Source organism: Stegostoma tigrinum, chromosome 16, assembly GCF_030684315.1.
Source record: "Stegostoma tigrinum isolate sSteTig4 chromosome 16, sSteTig4.hap1, whole genome shotgun sequence".
Taxonomy (NCBI): Eukaryota; Metazoa; Chordata; class Chondrichthyes; order Orectolobiformes; family Stegostomatidae; genus Stegostoma; species Stegostoma tigrinum.
Window position 1 is genome coordinate 11,691,428 of NC_081369.1, and position 19,144 is coordinate 11,710,571.

A 19,144-nucleotide genomic window follows, 5' to 3' on the forward strand; every position below is an offset into this window, starting at 1 on the left:
CAATGGCTCCTTTGTCTATCAAAAATTTTAATAAATTTAATGACAACTGTTTTTTGAGGAAGAGAATTCTACATTTGGACGTGAGTTTGCTCACTGAGCTGGAAGGTTAGTTTTCAGACGTTTTGTCACCATTCTAGATAACATCATCAGTGAGCCTCCAACGAAGCGCTGGTGTTATGTCCCGCTTTCTATTTATCTGTTTAGGTTTCCTTGGGTTGGTGATGTCATTTCCTGCATCGGTGATGTCATTTCCTGTTATTTTTCTCAGAGGATGGTAGATTGGCTCCAAATCAATGTGTTTGTTGATGGAGTTCCGGTTGCAATGCCATGCCTCTAGGAATTCTTGTGCATGTCTCTGTTTGGCTTGTCCCAAGATGGATGTGTTGTCCCAATCAAAGTGGTATCCTTCCTCATCTGTATGTTCGGATACTAGCGATAGAGGGTCATGTCGTTTTGTGGCTAGTTGATGTTGATAGATATCACTAGTATCCTAACATACAGATGAGGAAGGACACCACTTTGATTGGGACAACACATCCATCTTGGGATAAGCCAAACAGAGACATGCACGAGAATTCCTAGAAGCATGGCACTCCAACCGGAACTCCATCAAGAAACACATTGATTTGGAGTAATCCACCATCCTCTGAGAAAAAGAACAGGAAATGACATCACCAATGCAGGAAATGACATCACCAACCCAAGGAAACCTAAACAGATAAATAGAAAGCGGGACATAACACCAGCGCTTTGTCGGAGGCTCACTGAAGATGTTACCTAGAATGGTGACGAAACGTCTGAAAACTAACCTTCCAGCTCAGCGAGCACAGTCACATCCAGAACCTCAACCTGAGCTACAAATCTTCTCAAAACTTGCTAATTCTACATTAAATGACCTTGGAGAAAACATTTTCCCCTTCTCCACTTTAAAAAAGAGAGACTATGATTTTCAGACTATTTATTTTATTCATTCATGGGATATGGGCTTCACTAGCTGAGTCAACATTTATTTTCCAGCTCGAGTTGCTCAAAAAGGTGGTGGCATCCCCTACATCGATAGAACTCAGCAGTTCTGAACAACTTCTGAAGAAGATCACACCAGTCCCTAAACGTTAACTTTGTTTCTCTCTCTACCGATACGCCCAGATGGGGTTGCGTTTTTCCAGCATCTTCTGGTTACATTCCTTAGTTACCAAAGAGCTATAGTTTTATGGGAACTAGACTGGACACTTTGGAGAGACTAAGCTGTTACCAGGTGCTTTTGGGTTAAAAGTAGAGAAACTGCCCAGCACAGTTTTCAGATTGGCTTTTTGAAGCAATTTTGTCACAGATTGACAGAAGAGATTCAGGTTACCACAGACTTCCGAAAGCCTGCAATCAAGTCAGATATCTCTCTCTCTCTACTTCTGAGTGAAAAAGAAATAACAGTTCAAGAGCCTAAAAAGAAAAAAAATTTAGTTAAGTCAAGACCTAGATCAAACAGGAGGCTACCAATTTGAGAATGACCAGAGTCAACAATGTGAGAAAACGGCCAAAAAGCAACAAAGTGCAAAAGTCAGGTAATTTCCCCATTGGTTTTGACTCTTAATCCAGACTTTGTTCCTTTTCAGAGATAACACAGCGTGGAGCTGGAGGAACACAGCAAGCCAGGCAGTACCAGAGCAGAAGGCAAGTTGACGTTTTGGGTCGGCACCACTCTTCAGAAATGGGAGGGGGAAGGGAGCTCAGAAATAAACAAAGAGGAGGGATGGGGCTGGGGAAGTTAAGTGGGATGGTGATAATGGTGGGGATTGGTCAGTGAGGTGGGGGGGTAAATAGGCTGGAGAGAAGATGGGCAGGTTGTGTCAGGTCAAGGAGGTGGGGATGAAAGGGAGGGGTGGTCATGGGAAAAGACCTTGGGGTGGGGAGATTTTGAAACTGGTAAAATCCATGTTTAGGCCACTGGGCTGTCGGCTCACGAGGTGCTGCTCCTCCAGTTTGGGGGTGATGTCACTGTGATGCTAGAGAAGGCCTAGAATGGGCATATCACCCAGGGAGTGGGAGGGAGAGTTCACAAGCAGAAGGTGTTATTTATCCTGAACCAAGCACAAATGTTCTACAAAACTGTGTCCGAGCCTCCTTTTAATTTTGTTTTTGCCCACAACTTTCCAGCAAAATAATCCATTTCTTCTATCTTGTTGACCCTAGTTGTGAATGAATGAGCATGTGTGTGTATGGACATCAATGGGGAACAAACAAATACCAGGTCAATACATTGAATGCAGAACCTAGCAGGGAAAATGATAGCTCAATAGTGGGCTACCTTCAAAAGTAGATGTATTTCAGGCACATTAAAGATATATATACCCTCAAAAAGGAAAGACAAGACAAACAAAGCCAGTTCCCTGGATGTCAACTTGTCTGACAGAAAATAGGATTCAGTGGGGAGATGAAGCAGAAAATAAGAGAAGCAAACCAATAAATATTAAAATGGTGAAAGGGGAATTGAATCAACTGGGGATCACGTTCCCGGATCATGATGGCTAATTCAGACAATAGAAGGGTTTAGAATTAATGAGATGAGATGATGGTACTGGGTAGGCTATCTGTACTTGAAGTGGATAATGCAACAGAACTGAATGACAGGCATCCAAGGATAATGACGCAAGTAAAAGTGTAAATTGCGGAGCAACTGGCCATATTTTTCATTTTTCCTCACACTGTGGGGCACTTTCTACAGGACTGGAGAATTCCAAACACAGCATCCTTGATCAAAACAGGATATCAAATTAAGCCCAGCAACTACAGTACAGGCATTGTTGAAATTTCCACAAACAACAAGTTAGGCCAGTGTCATGGTTAAATGTAGGTTATTTGAAGAAAACCAGTAGAGATGTCTGAAGAGAAAATAATGTTTAATTAACTTGTGAAATTTTGTGAAGAGGTAACAGAGAGGGTTAATGAAGGAAATGCAGGTGCTGTGGTGTTCATGGTCTCGGGACCTCCAAACAGAAATGTTTGTAACCAAAGCAACAGAAACAATGATAGGAGTCTGTGATCCAGTCATCTGCTGCTTATTCCTTCACCACCGACTCAATCCTCACCACTCTCTGGACAAAAAAAAAAGCCATTCTCCTCAACGCATCTCACATATGATGCCTCCCTTATTGACTAGAATGCTAAAGGAAACAGGTCCTTCTAATTTATTCTGTTTAAGTTCCTCATAATTCTATGCATATCAATTAAATCTTCTTTCAGACTGTTCAGGTCAAAAGGAAAGTAACTCAAGTCTATCCAAGATATAGTAGGAACTGCCTATGCTGGAGAATCTGATATTACAAGGTGTAGAGCTGAATGAACACAGCAGACCAAGCAGCACCAGAGGAGCAGGAAAGCCGATGTTTCGGGTCTAGACCCTGCTTCAGAAATGGGGGAGGGGAAGGGGACTCTGAATTAAATAGGGACAGAGGGGGAGGCAGATGGAGGATGGATAAAGGAGAAGATTGGCCTGTCTGTCTCCTCTCCTCTCCTCTCTTATCCATCTTCTATCCGCCTCCCGTCTCTCTTTATTTATTTCAGAGGCCCCTTCCGTTCCCCCATTTCTGAAGGAGGGTCTTGACCCAAAACATCAGCTTTACTGCTCCTCTAATGCTGCTTGGCCTGCTGTGGTCATCCAGCTCAACACCTTGTTATATCAAGTCTGTCCAAACTCTGTTCAGTGCTAAAATTCTCTATTCCTAACAAATTGCTCAGTACCTTTAATTGTGAGATTAGACTGTTCCTGTAATTCAAAAATCAGAAGCGTATATCGTACTTTTGTTGTGTTGAACTCATATTTTATAAAGTAAAAGCATAATCCTCTCAGGATGTAATCTATACTTCAGGGAGGGAGGATGAGGGGAAAAAAAACTGAGTTGCATATCACCATTTTCCATCCAATGTAATGGCAATGTATCTCAGACACTTACATATACAATTCACCGAGTGACTTGTGCACAGGAAGAAGACAGGAGATGTCTTGAATAATGACTTTTCCTGCAGCTTTGATTGGTCGATTGTTTGTGTCAGTTCCTTCTCGCTTTCCTTTCCATCGACGTGATTTCTGTGAACAGGAAAAACTTTTTAGTTTCAGTTGCTCTGTCAGTTCTGTTGGGAGGGATTGAGTTTTTAACCTAATGGATCTAGTTATTGCATAATTATCAAAAATTAAAGCAGAATTATAATAAATTAAAGAACACTTGGAGCATTGTGAGGGGGAAGACAAAGCTATTATGTTCTAAATTACTTAAACTCAGGCATAGCATTGAATTTATATTGCAGGTCCTTCAGGTAACTGCAATGTCATCTTTAAATAGGTTTACACTTAGCAGAATGATCCCACATCCAACCAGATTCCAATCAATCCTGTGATTTCAAAAGTCTCTCCAGGAATTTACGATGTTCATTCAAGGGCTCAAAGCTGAAGATTGAACTGTGAAAGGCCTGTGAATGAAACGATCCATTTTATCATGCTCCCTCAAAATTGTTAAAACAAATATGTCAGACATACCCAGAAACTCTTGAACTGCATACCAAGTTGAATGATTTTGTAGTTGATAGTGTAAACCGAATGTCAACAACAGGCCAAACTGGTCAGGAGCAAACAAAACCTTCTTTGTGTTCAGAAACTAAAATCATTGCTCAAGCACAAAATCTAGCTTAAATTTAATACTGGGATAGCACGTGCAATTATTTTAATCGAATACAAAACAATTAACTTCTCGGTGATCCAAACCAAAAGCCTTCAAACAAAAATAATAGACAAGTAGTGGAGGAAACTGCATAGGAAACGAATCAATCATGAAGTCTAATGCACAAATTAAATCCTGAGTTCTACATCTGGAACAGGCATGTATGATTTAGAAAATGTAATCAGTGGAAAACAAGAACTTGCAGGTCACATGCGGAATTTTGTTCCACTGTATTGGTGACAATGTATAGCAGTACACATGGTTAATCACAATGATTCTTGTATCATCAACCACTCGTTGATGACTACTTTCAACATAAATGCCATGTATACTGCATCCAAAGAGGAGTCTGAAGTGATGGAGTGTGGTTTCTGTTATTAGAATGAGGGAGTGGTGTGAAATGTGACTCTGTGTACTAAAAGACATTATTCATGAATGAAGATGGTATTTTCTCTCTCCTCCTTGTTCACTCAAGTTGACTACATCAACCTCTTTACAACAACTCTCCTGTCTCAACTGCATGCTATCAGAGGGTGAGATAATATCCGAAAATGAGATTAGCTTGCAAACAATGTCAGATGATGTCTATCTTTCAATGTTTTTTCTCAACTGCTTTTGACTTCCAAACTTCAATAAATCACAATTGTTTTCAGTTCAAAATCAGAAGGCAGTCATTCCCTTTAATGCCCGCAAAAGTAAATTCCACTCCCTTCCCCTCCCAGTTGCTGCGTTAGACTCAGCCTAACAGGTTGCAATCTTGGTCCCCTCAAAATCCTGGACTTGATTTTAAGGGCACATCGCTGATTATTGCAAAGACTATTGCACCTTGATCATACGATACTTTCTAACCAACCTGCTCAGTGATGTTATTACACTACTGGAGCAGGTGGAGCTTGAATCCAGACATTCATCTTGGTATATGGCTTTCATCCTCACTCATCTCAACTGTCTTGCCATTGAATTCCAAAGATACGGTTCTGTTGCCTCTGGACAAGAGCACTCTACTAAACTGCATGTCAGGATACTGTGTAGAATAATCATCATGAAGAGGATGGAGGAATGGAACGTCATTATGATTAAAAGGAAATTAAAGAATTTGAATGTACGTACTGGTTATTAGAAAAACGATAAAAGGGATAAGCATGTGCATTTGTTTTGGTAAGGTGTGCCAGGAGAGTGCGTGTCCAAAAGATGATGGAGTGTGTGCTGAACAATTTAAAAAAAGGAAGGCACAGATGTGGCTGATAAATGCTTTCCAATAGAAAGAACTTTGGAAAATACGATGCGACTTAGTATATCATATTTAGAGCTCAAGAAATATGTATATACAACAAAGAAAACTTGGATTCACATACTACAATTCAAAACTTCAGGATGACCAAAAACAGAGTCCATCAAGTACTCTGAAACGTTGTAATGTCGAGACAGTGTTGGTCTCTTTGGTACTGTTTTAATCTCCTTAACTGAGGACAGATGTTAGATATAGTTCTTTGGGCTAACGGGATCAAAGGTCGGGGAGAAAGCAGGAACAGTGTACTAAGTTGGACAATCAGCCAGACGGTATTGAACTGTGAAGCATACTCAAAGGGCCGAACTGCCTACTCGTGCTTCTTTTGTCAATGATACTATAATGGCTGGGTTCACTGCTTGTTCAAAGTGACATTGGTTGAGAGATAAAAATTGAGCGGCACACTGAGAAGAACTTCTTTGCTCTTTATTAAATAATGCCATAGGTTCCCGTATGTCCATCAGGAGCTGACAAGATCTTAGTTCAACACTTCATCCAACAGTCAGCAACTTCTCAGGACTAAATCAAGGTTTAGAATAGATTATCCGTTTGGGTCAATGGAGTGAGACTTGAACATACAACCAATCCATTAGCACCAATGGAAGCTGACAAAAAGTCCCATTCAGATCCAGTGACATACATTTGCCTCACATCCTAACTCCTATTTCATATCTTGATTTTAAACAACATCTATCATTCTGCACATATTGTTTCCAAAAGATTAGCTCAAATTATGCGGCAATCTTTCAATCAAGACATTCTTCCAAGAATCTATTTTAAAAGTGACTAATTTTCACTAATATATTGCAATGATATTTCTGCTCGAGGCATACAGTACAGCTGCATTTAAGACAGTTCAACAATTCAGTGAATTCCATTCTTAACAAGATAATTTCTAAACTGTAAAGCTTAATGTCTACTCTTGCTTAATATTTCACTCAATTATGCTACAGATCACTTCGCTGTAACCTTTCCAACTCGTATTGCTTTCATGATTAAGGTGGCACAACATGCACATAATGGCCAAAGGTATATATTTAAAACTGAAACGTAAAGCATGCCTTCTGCAGACACAACACTTTACTCAAATTATGGGTCCCTGCAATCTGTTAATTATTCCTGATTATTTGCATACAGTTTGTGACATGTTCTAGCAAACCATGTAACTACAGAAGTAGAGCAGGTTTTGACTAAATAATGGGGGGTGAGGGAATGAAGCTTGTGTAGACCTAGCAGATCAAGGGACAGAGTCAAGGCAGTAAAATAAAATAGTAATACAGGAGATAATAGGAACTGCAGATGCTGGAGAATCCAAGATAACAAGGTGTGGAGCTGGATGAACACAGCAGGCCAAGCAGCATCTTAGGAGCAGGAAAGTTGACGTTTCGGGCCGAGACCCTTTGTCAGAAATGAGGAGTCTGATTAAGGGTCTCAGCCCGAAACGTCAGCTTTCCTGGTCCTAAGATGCTGCTTGGCCTGCTGTGTTCATCCAGCCCCAGACCTTGTTATGTAGTAATACAGGAAATGAAGGTGAGAAAATGGCAGGAAAAGAAAAGATGCCTCAAGTGTAAAAGCTAGAAATTACCTTGATTCAAGAAATAAGAATGTAGAATAGCTTTGAATGGCAAAGAAGAATGGTACAGGAAAGAAATCAGCAGTAGAGGTGGTCTACATGACTCCAGCAGTAACTACAACTAGGACTAAGTATACAAAAAGAAATATTGGGTACTGTGATGAAGAAACAGCAATAAACATAGGTGATTTAAATGTATACATCAGATTTGGCAATGGTGGTCTGAAGGAGACCACAGAATGCTTTCAAGTTTGATCTTACAGCAGCATGTTCTGAAACCAACCTGAAGCAGGGTTCATAAACAATGCACTGGAAAAACTCAGCGGGTCAAGTAGCATCTCTAAAGAGAAACAGTAAAGACTGTGTCCACTTTGATTGCTCTTCAGGACTGAAATAGGTTGGAAAAGTGATGGCTTTTATTCTGCAGAAAACCAGAATGGGGGCAATAATAGTGGTGAAGAGGTTCTACGAGACATGGTTTTGGTAATGTGATAGGAATAATGACCTCCAAGTAAAAGCAGGTTGTGACAACTGCAATGTAAATTGAGTGTTACATTCAGTTGTACAGAGGAAAGGTAAGTGCAAGTCTTGACTTTGCAACCTAAACAAAAGCAACTTTGTGGGCACAAAAATTTGAAGTGAACTGGAATACTAGACGCAGAGACGGATCAACAGCTATACATGACAAACATGTAAGGTGACATTTCAGAATACTCAGAAGAACATTCCTTCGAACTGAAAAATTTTAGGAAGACCCATATTCAAACTTAAGAAAAAGCACATAAATGAGCAAGCTAAGTGGCAGGTCAGATGATTGAACATATTGTAAAGAATGGCAGAGGCTGATTTAAAAAATTAATCAGAAGAAAGAAAGAGTGTTAGAGGAAACTAGTTGCAAATGTAAAAATAGGTAACTGGAGTTCTTTTTAAGTACATGCAGAAACAAGTGAATGTTGGTTCTGTCAAGTGACGGAATAGGGAATTAATAGCAGAAAATAAGAAAATATTGGATGAATTGAACAAATACTTTACATCAGTTTTTCAAAATACAGGATACGAAAAATTCCATTAACAGGCGTAAATCAGGAGGTAGAAGGGAGACAAAGGAACTCGGTCAAATTACAACCAGTCGGGAAACAAAACTGAGCAAAGTGATGGTGCTTCACAGTGACAGGTCCCCAGGTTCTGAAAGACTTCATTATATGGTCTTAAAATAGGTGGCCAATGGAGGTATGCGTGTTGGCGCCAGTTTCCCAAAATTCACTTAATTCCGGAATGGTCCTAGCAGATTGAAAGGTAGCAAATAAAGTTCCTGTATTCAAGAAGGGAGAGGTGCAGAAATCAGAAAATTATAGGTCAGTTCACTTGATATCTGTAATGGGGAAATCAAATAATTAAGGATGTGCTTGCAAAACGCTCAAGATAATCAGGAAGCATCAAGAAAGTTTGTTAAAGCGAAATTGTGTTTAACCAATTTATTTGCATTCTTTGAAGGAATAACATGCATAATGGATAAAGGGGACCCTGAAAATTCACTCTGAGTGAAGCAGCTCACAAGGCCTGATGGATTGCCTTTTATTCTTAGATTGTAGTCGCTCGTTCTATCCCCACAGTCACGAAAACATGGAGTCTTATCAATCGCTCCTTAAAAAACAGTCCCAATCTGTTGGGATAACAAGGTGTAGAGCTGGTTGAACATGGCAGGCCAAGCAGCAGAGGAGCAGGAAAGCTGATGTTTCGGGTCTGGCAGTTCCTAATATCTCTCCCAATCTCTTGGGAATCAGTCTGGTGAATATCCAATCCACATACTCTGGCAAGCATATCCTTCCTGCAGCAAGGGGACCAGAACTACAAACAAGACGCCAAGTGTGGTTCCAGAGTGTTCTGCACAATTGAAGCAATATTTCAGTAATGACTAACATACTGTTCTCCTTCTGAATAGTTTGCTGAATCCATATACAATTTTTTTTTAGAGTTATTAACAGGGCACCTGGATAAGTTTCGACATAGCTACTTTCTAAGCTTACATCATTTAACAAACATTCTGCATCTTTGTCCCTCCCTAAGTGGTTAACTCTCACTTATTAACATTATACTCCATCAGCCATTCTTACGCCCAACACTCAGATTTTCTGAATCCTCACGAAATTTCTTCTGCACAACTTGCACTGGATCATCGGCAAACATGGAAATATTACAACTGACTCTTCATATCCAAATCATTGCTAAAGGGATTGTAAAAACCAGGAGTCTGAGCACTGATCCTTGTGATTCCCAATTGGTCATAGCCTGCCAACCTGAGAATGATCTGTTTATTCCTACTTTCTGCCTGTTAACCAGCCTTCAATCCATACCAGTACGTTACCCCAACCCCATGCACTTTATTCCTCGTGTTACGTGGGACTTCATCAAAAGTCACCTGAAAATCCAATACAACACAACCACTGGTTCCCCATTATCTATTCTGCCTGTATGATCCTCACAAAAGTTGATCAGATTTGTCAAACATGATTTCTCTTTTATAAATCCATGATGATTCTGTTCAATCAGGCAATTACTTTGTTATTATCAAGTAATCAGATCTTTTCTAATTGATACAAGTAGGTCCCCTACTACTGACAGACTTGTGGGTTCCAGATTTCTCTCTCCCACCTTTCTGAAACAGTGAGGCTACATTTGCAACCTATAAAACAGCAGGCACTGCTGCAGAATTATAGACTATTCAAGGATGACGACGGATGCATCCGCAAACACTGTAGCCATCTCCTTCAACACTCTACAGTCAAGATCATCCGGTGTCATTAACTTTCAGTCCGATTAATTTATCCAAGATCACCTTTTCACAAGTACAAATTTATTTCAATTCCACACTCTTACCAGACCAACGGAGTTAAAATTATTTTAAAGGAGATGTGTGAATTCCTAAGTGAAGACAAAGGCAAAGTACTTAATTTCTGCCATTTCCTGTTCAAAGTTCTCCCATTTATCTGTAACGGGCCCACATTAGTCTTATCTAATCTTTCCTTTTTACATACTGATAGAAGCTTTTGTTTTGTTATTTTACATTCATATTCTAGTCTCACTTTCTTGATTTTTTAAGTACTCCTTGAATTCCTTTGCTGAATTCTAAAATTCTCTCAATCCTCAGAATTACATCTATATTTTGGCAACTTAATAAGCTTCCTCCTCTGAAAAAAATACTAACTTTAACTTCTGTTGTTAGCCATGACTCTGATTTTGCTGTTGGATATTTGTCCAAGCCACCACAGCCAACTGTTTCCTCAAATTTCCCTAACTGCCCTTATTTAGATTTAAGACCATGGATTGAGATTTAACTACCCTTTTTCAAATCTACAAGAAAATACTAGCATATTATGATCACTATTCTGTAAAGTTTTATTTTGTACAACGCAGGATTATGAATAGAGTCTTTCTCTTTGCAAAATATGAGATCCAAAATAGCTTGTGGCCAAGTGGATTCCTCCTGATCACTGCAGAAAACTATCTTAAACACATACAAAGAATTCTTCCTCTGCAGCACTGGTGCCCATTAGATTTACCTACTCCACATACAGATTACATGCATGTCCAATTTCATAATTTATACCATTCCCTACATTACCACTACTGTTCAGTGACTTCCAAACCACTCCTGTTAAAGTTTGCTGCTCCTTGCTGACTCTGACCTCCAACCAAACAGATTCTACATGTTTTTTTAATCCCCAGAGGTCCTCTCTGTCTAATACACTGATCCCATCACTTAATATCAACACTAGCCAATGTCCTTTTTTTTTGCTTATCTCTTGAAAATTTGAATATCCTTCATTATTCTGTTCCCACTCTTGGTCAGCATACAACAAAGTCTCCACAATCACAAATGATATTCATTACCTTCTAGTGTCATCAATTGCCCTGACGTCTTCCTGTTAGGCAAGTCAGTCAAATGGTTATTCAGTCGTACAGCTTGGAAACGGACCCCTCGGTCTAACCAATCCATGGGTTGACCATAATCCCAAACTAAACGAGTCCTTAGCCTACATCCCTCCAAACATTTCTTATTAATTTTATTTACAAATCCAAACACAAGCAAATCAGCCAAAATCTTACTAAATGGCAGAACAGGCTTCAGGAGACAGGTGGGCGTCAGCTGCAACTAATATGTATGTTTGTATGTACCTGCCTACTACTTCTAAATCTTTCCAAGACTTCCAACATAAATTTAAATGCTGTCACTACACTTATGGCTCCCATTTCTGGACACTGTGGCTCAGCTCGCAACATTCTCATCTCGAGTGACAAGCTTCTGCAGTCAAGTACCAATCCTGAGAACAAAATTCAATCAGTAAAACACCAAAACAGTGCTCTTTTTCGAAGTGCCATCTTCGGGATTAGACATTAAACTAAGACCCTGGCAAGTGTAAAAGATCCAAAACTGTTTTGATGGAGAGGAGATATTCCACTGTCAATATTTACCCCTCAAATCAACACCACAAAGATAGATTAAATGGTCATTATCACACTGCACACAGCAAACTGATTCTCCTGTTGCCCATAAGTGATCACACTCCAAAAATGCTTCTTTGACATTTTGAGATACTTGAAGCAATAGGCAGCTGTACATAAATGCAGAGATAATAAAATGTGAGGCTGGATGAACACAGCAGGCCAAGCAGCATCTCAGGAGCACAAAAGCTGCTTGGCCTGCTGTGTTCATCCAGCCTCACATTTTATTATCTTGGAATTGTCCAGCATCTGCAGTTCCCATTATCTCTGTATATAAATGCAACTTGTTTTGCACTAATTTTTACAACTATCAAGTTTGCCTTGTTTTGGTGATGCTCTGAAATGCAGTTAATGAGGAAATCACCACTATTTCAGCATCCACTTGCTGGCAGTAGAAGTGACTGTAGATGCTCTTTTTAGGAGAGGTTCTCTCACTTGTATGGTATAGATTGTGAGCATGGAAGACATCAAAAAATTATTTTCAGGGATACAATATATGAAACCTTTATGCAATCGCTCCTTGGGTTAAGTCAAATAATGGCAACGTTACTTCATGTGACTTGGTCAAAGGAAATTGCTTGCAAAAGCAAACAAGAATCTTTACAAGCTCATTTGTGAATTCTGGACACTGGCTGAAGTAGAAAATAGAAAATGTGAAGATGATCAAGATTCCTGCAAAGTGTTCGTATGGATTTGATAAAGCTAACAAACAGGCTCGAGAGCTCTTCTTCAGGTCTGAAACACCAGAAACTTGCAGGGATCTGCCAGAGGTTCCCATCCTACCATAATGATGCCATATGTAGTAAAATAAATCACCACGCCAGCAAATAAATTATTATGCCTACATTTGAAATCAGCCTGATGACGTGCACAAGGAACATAAACCAGCATTACAACTACCTCAACAAAAATATCCATACAATCACCACAGTTTAAAAACTGAAAGAAATGTGGATGCTGTAAATCAGGAACAAAAAAGACAGATTGCTGGAAAAGCTCAAAACATCTGGCATCTGTGGAGAGAAATCAGAATTAACATTTCAAGTTCAGTGGCTTCACTGGAAATGTTAACTTTAATTTCTATCTACAGATGCTGCCAGGCATGCTGAGCTTTTTCAGCAATCTGGTTTTGAGGTCATCAGAAAGTTTGTCCAACGATATTCTCGATCAAGCACACAAACAAACAGGCAGCCCTGGAAGAGAAAGTGCATCAAATCCTTCCAAGTGTCATGTAGCAGGGCTTTGTATTCTCCCGTAAAGCAAAGTTTTTAGCAACATTATAATACCGTAATGAATCATCCACATGTCCACTTTTGACATTGATCTGAGAAGCATTAAGGCAACCATTTTTCACAGTGCACTGAGTGAAATTCTGGTCTCGCCAGCTTCTGCATGTAAACTAATGATTGGTATTTCAGTCACCATTTAAAATTTCATTTGGGAATATGTACAAGCTGAGAAGAACTTCCACGCAGCAGCACATAGAATAAAGGGATTCCTCTCAAGGCAAAAGCAACTGGTATACTAAGGTATAAGGTAATCACTCGGTCATCTGATGAACACAGCACAGAAATGCTCCATAATTTGTCAATTAAAAGCACATTGATAGAAAGCTGCACATATCCTAAAAGCCCAGCTCCCAGTCAGTAGCATGCACGTTGCGAAAAATTACTTAGCCATTGGTAACAATCTACAGAAATTAAAATTACACAGTAAGTTTTAATGCACAGCAGGGACTGCTTTGAACTGCCCAAGAAGTTTGAGTTGGCCAGCTGCACCATATCTTAGACTGATAAGGAAATCAAATAGTGATTTACATAAACCAGGGCTTACTGCTGTACTGAACCAAGTGTTTCTAACTTGGGTAAAAGTTGAACCATTACAACTGTCCTCTTGGGCTAGGGAACAAGAAATAACATCTCAGCTAGGGTTCTTGCCCAAGTACTGTGAGTAATTCCAATGGCAAGTGATTGACAAGTATGGATGTCACATTATGAATATCCCATCAATGAAAGGCTTCCATTGACAATCACTGCCTGGGTTCATAGCACAGGTATCACTAACAGTTCCTGAAGAGTTCACATTCATAAAACTTGCACATCCAGCATGGGTCGGTGACTTTAGAAAGTTTGCTAAAGAAAGTCAATGAACATCCATCATTTGTTAATGGAGCTGACTGGCGATGCTTTTGTCCCGGATACAGGACACCTGGCCATCCCAGAATCACAAGGGGCACCAATGCAGGATGGTAATGTGCACAGTACCGGGAACTCATTAACTGCTTGAATGGACCAGCGTCGCCAGGCGGAGAGAGGAGACATCTGCAAGAATGAACACCACCAAAAAAAAAAAGAAACACCAAGAATACAAAAAAAATCAAATCACAACATAAAATAAAATGCACACGGAAAGATAGATTCAAAATAAAACAGCATTCACAGAAAAGATAAACTTAATTCACAGAAAAACAGTGAGAAGCTAGATGAAAAAGGCTGTATGTTTAAGCATTTACTCAATGTACAAACTCAAGACCCAAGTTATATGTGACTACAGACAAAAATCTGAGGCAAACAAAGAGACATTTTGTCAGTGAATTATTAATTTCAATTTGAAGTCCCTCTCCTATCACATGCAGTTATAACGATCATGATAATATTTCAAGAGACACCTGAATATAGTAAGAGATTTCTGCAATGTTGTGCAAAGTATACCAAATAGCAACAATAGAGGGGTCAGTGTTTAAAAATAAAGGATTCTCCCCACAACAGAGGGACACAAGTTTTTAAAACTTTCCTGCTCAAAAGGAGGTAAAAGTAAAATTTTCTATTTTTTTTCAATTGGCACAGAGGTGGACAGGTTCTTGCTAAGTAAGGGTTATTGAGGGTAGGCAAGAACGTGATGTATGTATGAACAAGGAACAAGATAGTCACTCCACCATTTGAACCTGCTCCACCATTCAATAAGTTTGTGGCTAATCTGATTTTAGCTGCAACTCGATATTCCTGCATATTTCCTTGGAAACAATAAACTATCTAATTTTGCCTTAAAAATATTTAAAGGTTCTGTACCCCCATTGGAGGTGGGAAATAGGAAAGACTCACAACCTGCAGAGAAAAAAAAGTTTCCTCATCTGTTTCAAATGGAAGCTCCCTTATTTTAAATCATGATCCCTAATTATAGATCCTTCCATAAAATCAATCAAATCATCCTTTCAACATCCACTCAGCCAAATCCCATCAGGATCTTATACATTTCAATCAAGTCACTCCTAACTCTTCTAAACTCCACAGAATGCAGACGTAGCCTGTCTCCCTTTCCTTCATAGGGCAATCCACTCATTAGTCTAGTAAACCTTCTCTTAAGTGCTTCCAATACATTAAAACCCTCTTGTAAATACATGACCAGTACAAATAACCATATGCAGATTTACTAATGCCCTGTTTAAATTAAGCATAACTTCCCTTCTCTTACGTTCAATTTCCATGGCAATAAATTGTAACATGGATCTGTAATCTGAGCAGCTATGACTGGCAAGGCAGGATCAAAGGACCTATTCTTGTGTGAGCCCCACACACTGTACTCCATCAGTGACCCCCAGATACTGCACCTGACCTACTCATTTTTCACCCAATGCTTTCACATTAATGGGCCTCAGACTTTAATCACTGCTGTCTGATACCATATGAAAGCTCATTACAAACCCTCTAAGGCACAGCCACTTCCTGATTATCTCTCCAATTATTTTTTAACCTTACTGCAACACCTTAAAGAATCAAAGCATTTTTGGACAATTAAAACTTGAGTGATCATCATCACATTTCTAAATCTGATTTAAAAAACAAGACAGTAGCTCACAACTCAGTGAGAAAAACTAACTCAATAACTTCATTTATTTTAAACTCAGCACTTCCTCAGTCATGGGAAGTATCAGTATTCTGTAATTGCTCAATCTGTTCTGCTGCAGTGGAGTTGCCTGCAAAGTCAGATTTCTAAATGTGTAGCTCACCAGAATCCAAACAATTACTCTGAAAACAACATGCATGTGGAATCCCACTCTCAGGGTTTCAGCCATGGGCAATGGCAAAAACCAGTCAAGTTTTGGTGACAGAACATTTAGAACCTTGAGGGACAATGGTGGAGGATTCTTCAAGTTTTCTTTGGAGTAACTGCTGACTGAAATTGAAAATGTAGAGTTCCCATGAGCAACCAAAGAGAACAGCACAAAATTATCATAGCAAGACTATAGGTTGCAATGATGATGCTCTGTAAGGGGAAAAAAGATAGCAACGGTAATAACCAGCATCCATCCACCCAAACAGGTTTTTAATCTATTGCCACAGCAAAGTTACAGTATTGAGTCAGGATCTCTCATACACATCAGCTAAGCAAATGCAAGCATTAATGACAAGAGACAAGCGAAAAAAAACACTTAAAATTCTGCAGGACAGGTGAAGGGATCTAAAGTTGATCCCACTGAAATTTTAAATGTAAAAGAGTTCAGTTTACAGGAAAAGCGTTGCCAGGTGTGCCTCAGATTCAAGTCTAAAAACAACAAGCCACGTAAGTAAAAGAGCTCCCATATGCAAGAGCATGCTTGTTGGTTTCAGCTGACGTCTCCCTGGCTGAAGTAGCTGTTCATCAGTTAGCCAGCTAAAAAGAAACAAAACTCATGTATAGAGGCAACTGATCAATGCTTCGTCATCAAATAAGATCAGAATTTTTAAAGTAATTCTCTCCATGACATATTTTTTCAAAAATCAATTGTTTGCACTTTTGCAAATCCCATCACATCTTCCTTTTATTTTCCAGTCTGGTCATCAACCACAAACATGCACCTGTATGTCTATCTGTAACTTTAGAAATAGACAACAGACAACTGGTGCATCAATTCTATGGAAACCAAAACTAAATCACTCACTAACTTAAGGCACTACTACAAAGAATTCAGCCATATGGCATTGAAAGGCTCATCTTACTGGCCTGGTAAGTTCCACTTCTTGGAGAATTGTGTAAAACTGTGGTGAAAATGCAACTAACCATTTGTTGTATAAGTGGAAATCTGATGTTTGAGATAAGGAGATGCAGTGGCATTGTGGTAATGTAATTAAGACTGGTATACCAAAGCCTCAGGCTATTATTTATTGTGGGAACATGGGTTCAAATGCACCATCACAGATGCTGAAATTTCAATTCAACAAAAATCTGGAATAAAAGCAAACCAAAAGTCGACCATATAAATCACTGATGATTGCTGTAAAATCTCATCTAGGTCCTTTAGGGAAGGAAGTCAGACATCCTTACCTGGTCTGGTAACGTAGATGTGACTCCAGACCCAGGACAATGTGGTTGACTCTTAACTGCCCTCTGGGCAATTAGGGATGGGTGATAAACGCCAGCCTAGCCAGTGACGTCCACATCCCAAGAGCGAATAAAACAAAAAGGGCTGGAGGCAATGGATTGTGTGGCTGGTCACAAGTCCAGTGCACTATACTCACTCGCTCCTTGTAATAGAAGGAGCTAATGGAGACTGGCTCCTTTTCACTGCGAGTTGGGCTCCCACTGTACAGCCTCAAATTACTCTGAGATTCCGTACGGATCTTCATCGGGGTGATTCCTCCACTGTGATAGGCAGAGAGAGCCGACAATGATCTAAACAGACAGTACAAGATTGTAATCAGTCATAGACGGCATCAAAATGAATAAAGTATGCAACTCACTACCCTTCATAGTCAGAAGTAGTAATACAATTGATAAAACAATCACTGTTGGCAGGGGCAGAAAATTAAGCAGCAGTGTTAGCTGACTACAGCGAGAACCGCTCTTGAAATACTATGCAATTCTCATCTCATGAAACATACAATGGTGAGAGTACAGAAGGAGTCCATGAGGCCAATCATGTCTGTGTGGCTCTCCAAAAGGAGCAATTGATTGAGTGCCACTGTCCAGGTTCCATATTGCTCCACATTCTTCCTAGTAACGTTCCAAATCGGTTTTAAATGCCTTGATCAATCTTGCTTCCACCTCAATCCAGAGAGTCAAATTCCAAATTCCAGTTCCACATAAAACTGACAAGGACAGGCAAATTGCAAAGCGCCTGAGAGGGGGAAAAAAATTCCCAGTGTACGCATCATGGTGCATGTGGCTTTCTTTACCTGGGTGTGGGTTCTGTTGGAGACACTGTCCTGTGAAGAGTCATTGGTCTCATGAAATATACAAGATAACCTATGCAACATAAACACAAATTAGTCATCACTTGATATGATGCAAACTGCACAATTCCAATTCAAATGTGGACACAGTTAACACACTCAGAGGGCATAAATTGTTTTCACAAGCTATATTAATTTGTTCAAATTGTAAAATGAATGTTGCTAGACAAAAACATGGCTACAGCTGATTACATGATATCAACTTATGAATTCTGGGAAGTTCTGAGCAACAGTAACCAGATCAGAGTTTATATTATTCTCCTAGATTACTATAGCCCTTCATCGTATAAATCATTGCAGTCCAGAAATATGAAGACCTGCAGATAAGATGGCTCCCCAATTCGTCCTGAACAAAGAGGCCCTGTTGAAACTGATTATGCCTAAATCGATACTATTGGCATCATTTAACCCAAAGCAACACACAATGGTTAGTGTCAGAAACATAAAAGATTCCTTGATAAAGTGGCTTATCCAGGGACCCCATGAAATGGCCAAAACCCTTGGTCCTAAGAAAAGGTTGAGGGAAGGTCTGGTCTGGGAAGAGCTGGTGTACTGTTAACGTCACTGCCTGCAAGATTCTCTCCACAGAAAACCAGATCTGAGGCGAAGCTGAACCTGTTTCTAGTTCAAAACCTGCTACTGCACTTGACATTTCATCACAGGAAAAAGTTATTATAATTAGAAGTTATTATAGAAATTCTAGAAGGCAACTTAGGCAAATTCAAGGCAGAAAAAGATAAAGTCAACATGGCTTTGTGAAAGTAAAATGCTTGGTGTACTTTGAGGAAGTAGCGTGTGCTATGGACAAAAGGGGACCCAGAAGTACACACACTCAAATTCGATTTCCAGAAGGTATTTGATA

General features: G+C 39.6%; 1 protein-coding gene across 5 annotated transcripts in view; it reads right to left on the reverse strand.

Moving 5' to 3' along the window:
- wdr59 (WD repeat domain 59) overlaps window positions 1-19,144 on the reverse strand; it is a 78,728-nt gene that overhangs the window by 26,914 nt on the left and 32,670 nt on the right. For 4 of the 5 annotated variants that reach the window (XR_009446771.1, XR_007249087.1, XM_048546432.2 and 1 more), the window contains exons 17-19: window positions 18,226-18,295; window positions 17,569-17,722; window positions 3,948-4,081 (exon numbers count right to left, since the gene is read on the reverse strand). Coding sequence is in view for 3 of the 5 variants with exons in the window: in XM_048546432.2 (XP_048402389.1) it covers window positions 3,948-4,081; window positions 17,569-17,722; window positions 18,226-18,295 (358 nt within the window). In the remaining 2 variants the exon portion in view is untranslated. Of the gene's footprint in view, window positions 1-3,947; window positions 4,082-14,337; window positions 14,395-17,568; window positions 17,723-18,225; window positions 18,296-19,144 lie in introns of all 5 variants that reach the window. The other variant, XM_048546434.2, reaches the window with a different exon arrangement.